Source organism: Triticum dicoccoides, chromosome 7B (genome assembly GCF_002162155.2).
Source record: "Triticum dicoccoides isolate Atlit2015 ecotype Zavitan chromosome 7B, WEW_v2.0, whole genome shotgun sequence".
NCBI lineage: Eukaryota > Viridiplantae > Streptophyta > Magnoliopsida > Poales > Poaceae > Triticum > Triticum dicoccoides.
The window spans coordinates 682,043,276-682,045,408 of NC_041393.1; the positions used below are offsets into that span (position 1 = coordinate 682,043,276).

The window sequence follows — 2,133 nt, forward strand, 5'->3', positions numbered from 1 at the left end:
ATAATTAGGCCTGCATTTTTTTCACAACTCTTGATCCCTAAAAACTCAAGTTTTGTTTGGATGTTGCGCCCAGTGCCATCAGCGTTACATACACACGTGCCTCTGGATGTCTTGGGACATTCGCTTAATCTATAATCTATATCTATATCTATATCTATATCTATACCTACTATTAAAGCAAGGTGATATTCTTGGTTTCGTCCCGCATTAGATGTTTTCTCCGGTAGTTTTGGTCCTCTATACCTACTATTAAAGCAAGGTGATATTCTTGGTTTCGTCCCGCATTAGATGTTTTCTCCGGTAGTTTTGGTCGGAAGTCCGTCCAATTGCGAGGTGGTACTAAATTTTTTGTCCATCCAATTGGTCTGCATCCACATCCTCTCAATGGGCCTGCACGCACGTTTCGGCCTGCAAGCATGTTTAGGTACCTTATCTGATTTTCACACGTACTCACAATAATAATCCCACCTCGATTGCTTTCGTGAAATCCTACCAATTTATATACCTACGCAAATTGCGTGTAATATCAACAACTAGCCGCTTGGATCAACAAACACAGAACGAGTCAAGAGAAAAAGAGAAGGAGGCGGCAGACATGACCGGTAGTCCGGCGCGGGATCTGGCAAAACGATTCGATTTTGCAAATTACCCCCTGCATCCTGTAAGAATTCCACGCGTGCTCCTTTGTTCATCTTATCTTATCCAACCAGTGGCAGAGAAGGTGGAAGGGGGATGGCTTCGACTGGGCTCTCGTCGGCTGTCCGGCTCTCCCCTCCGTCCCCGGCCCTCTCGCTTCTCGGCCTCTCCTCCACCTCCGGCGTCACCGGCCCCCTGTAGCTGCATCTCCATCCCAGCACCCGAGCTCCGCTGTGCTTGTCCGCCAGCAACCGCGATGGGGCGCTCGTTGGCCGGCAACCATGGCGCCGCTGCGGAGCTATCTTCACTCTTCCTCGCGTCGGCTCGAGGCGGGTGAAGCAGCTCGGCGCCCATGACCTCCACCATGGCTCCATCGACGTGTTCCACTGCCTGCTCGCCGGCGCCGTCCTCCGCCTGCCCAACCAGCAAAAATTACTTTCCGTGTGAGGATTATTAGGATTCATAAATAGTCCTCGCTCCTTTGCATAGAATCCAATCAATTTATACACACGGGCGATTTTGCCCCATTAGAAGAAATCAACGACAATAGGAGGGGAACAGAAGGAAGGAATTAATCCCACAAGAAGGAAGATGGAGCAAAAGAATACACGACAGAGTAAGGGAAGGGGTGGGGGAAGACGAGCCGAAGCAGAGGATGCCGGACGAGGCAGCGGCCTGCTAGCGTGATGCAACAGAGATGTGCCAGGTGGACCTCGAGATGTGCAGAGGCGAAGGCCGAGGCGTCGTTCGGCGCTGCCCGTTGATGACCACGGCCTTGTGGTCGTAGGACACGGCGGCATCGCCGACGGCAGCGGCCGCGGCGCAGGCCGAGGAGGAGGACGCGGAGGGCATGGTGGCGCCTGGATCTGTTCTCTCCCCCTCGACTGCTGCTCGGACAGTGTGGACCAACTGTGGGTGGCGCTGGGCTTATATGCTGGTGGTCTATCTGGCCTCGCCGGTGGTGTTGATGATGGCGGATGTCTCTGAAAGAATTATAGCAGTGCTGGAGGAATGATAAGGGAGGGGCGAGATGAGGGTAGTGGTGAGGCCGGGCGGCAACGTGGCGGGCGGCGGCGAAGCTCCGGTAGAACGGCGCTCGCCGGGCAGCCGGCTCACAGCGCGCCGGATCAAGCTGGCTGCTGCGGCTATTGAAGTGCAGTTCGTGTGTGCAGATGGGGATGAGAAGAGAGATGGGGCGAGAGAAGTTAATGGATGGAGATGCATCTCGGTGGAAAGGATAAAGCAAGCTCTAAAGCGGTGGTGTACACGTGCCTATACGTGCCGGCCGCTCGACCCTCAGCGTATGCCAAACATTGAAAATGTAATATAATCTTTCAAATCAAACTATCTTTGATAAAAAAACTAAAAAATCATAAGAATTCAAATTGTTTGATAATTTTATAAAATAATTTATTAAACTCTCAAAGAATATGTAAGGGCATCTCCAACGCTGACCCACAAGGCGTCAGCAACCGTCCGGACTACCGGTCCAGACGT

At 52.3% G+C, this 2,133-nt stretch overlaps 1 protein-coding gene across 1 annotated transcript; it reads right to left on the bottom strand.

The window, feature by feature from the left end:
• Positions 1-450: 450 nt before the first annotated feature.
• Positions 451-1,814, bottom strand: LOC119337786. The gene is made up of 2 exons (XM_037609969.1): positions 1,349-1,814; positions 451-1,050 (listed from the first exon to the last, which is right to left on the bottom strand). Exons 1-2 carry the CDS (start codon positions 1,486-1,488, stop codon positions 699-701), a joined length of 492 nt encoding a protein of 163 aa, XP_037465866.1. The 5' UTR covers positions 1,489-1,814; the 3' UTR covers positions 451-698.
• Between the last annotated feature and the right edge of the window lie 319 nt (positions 1,815-2,133).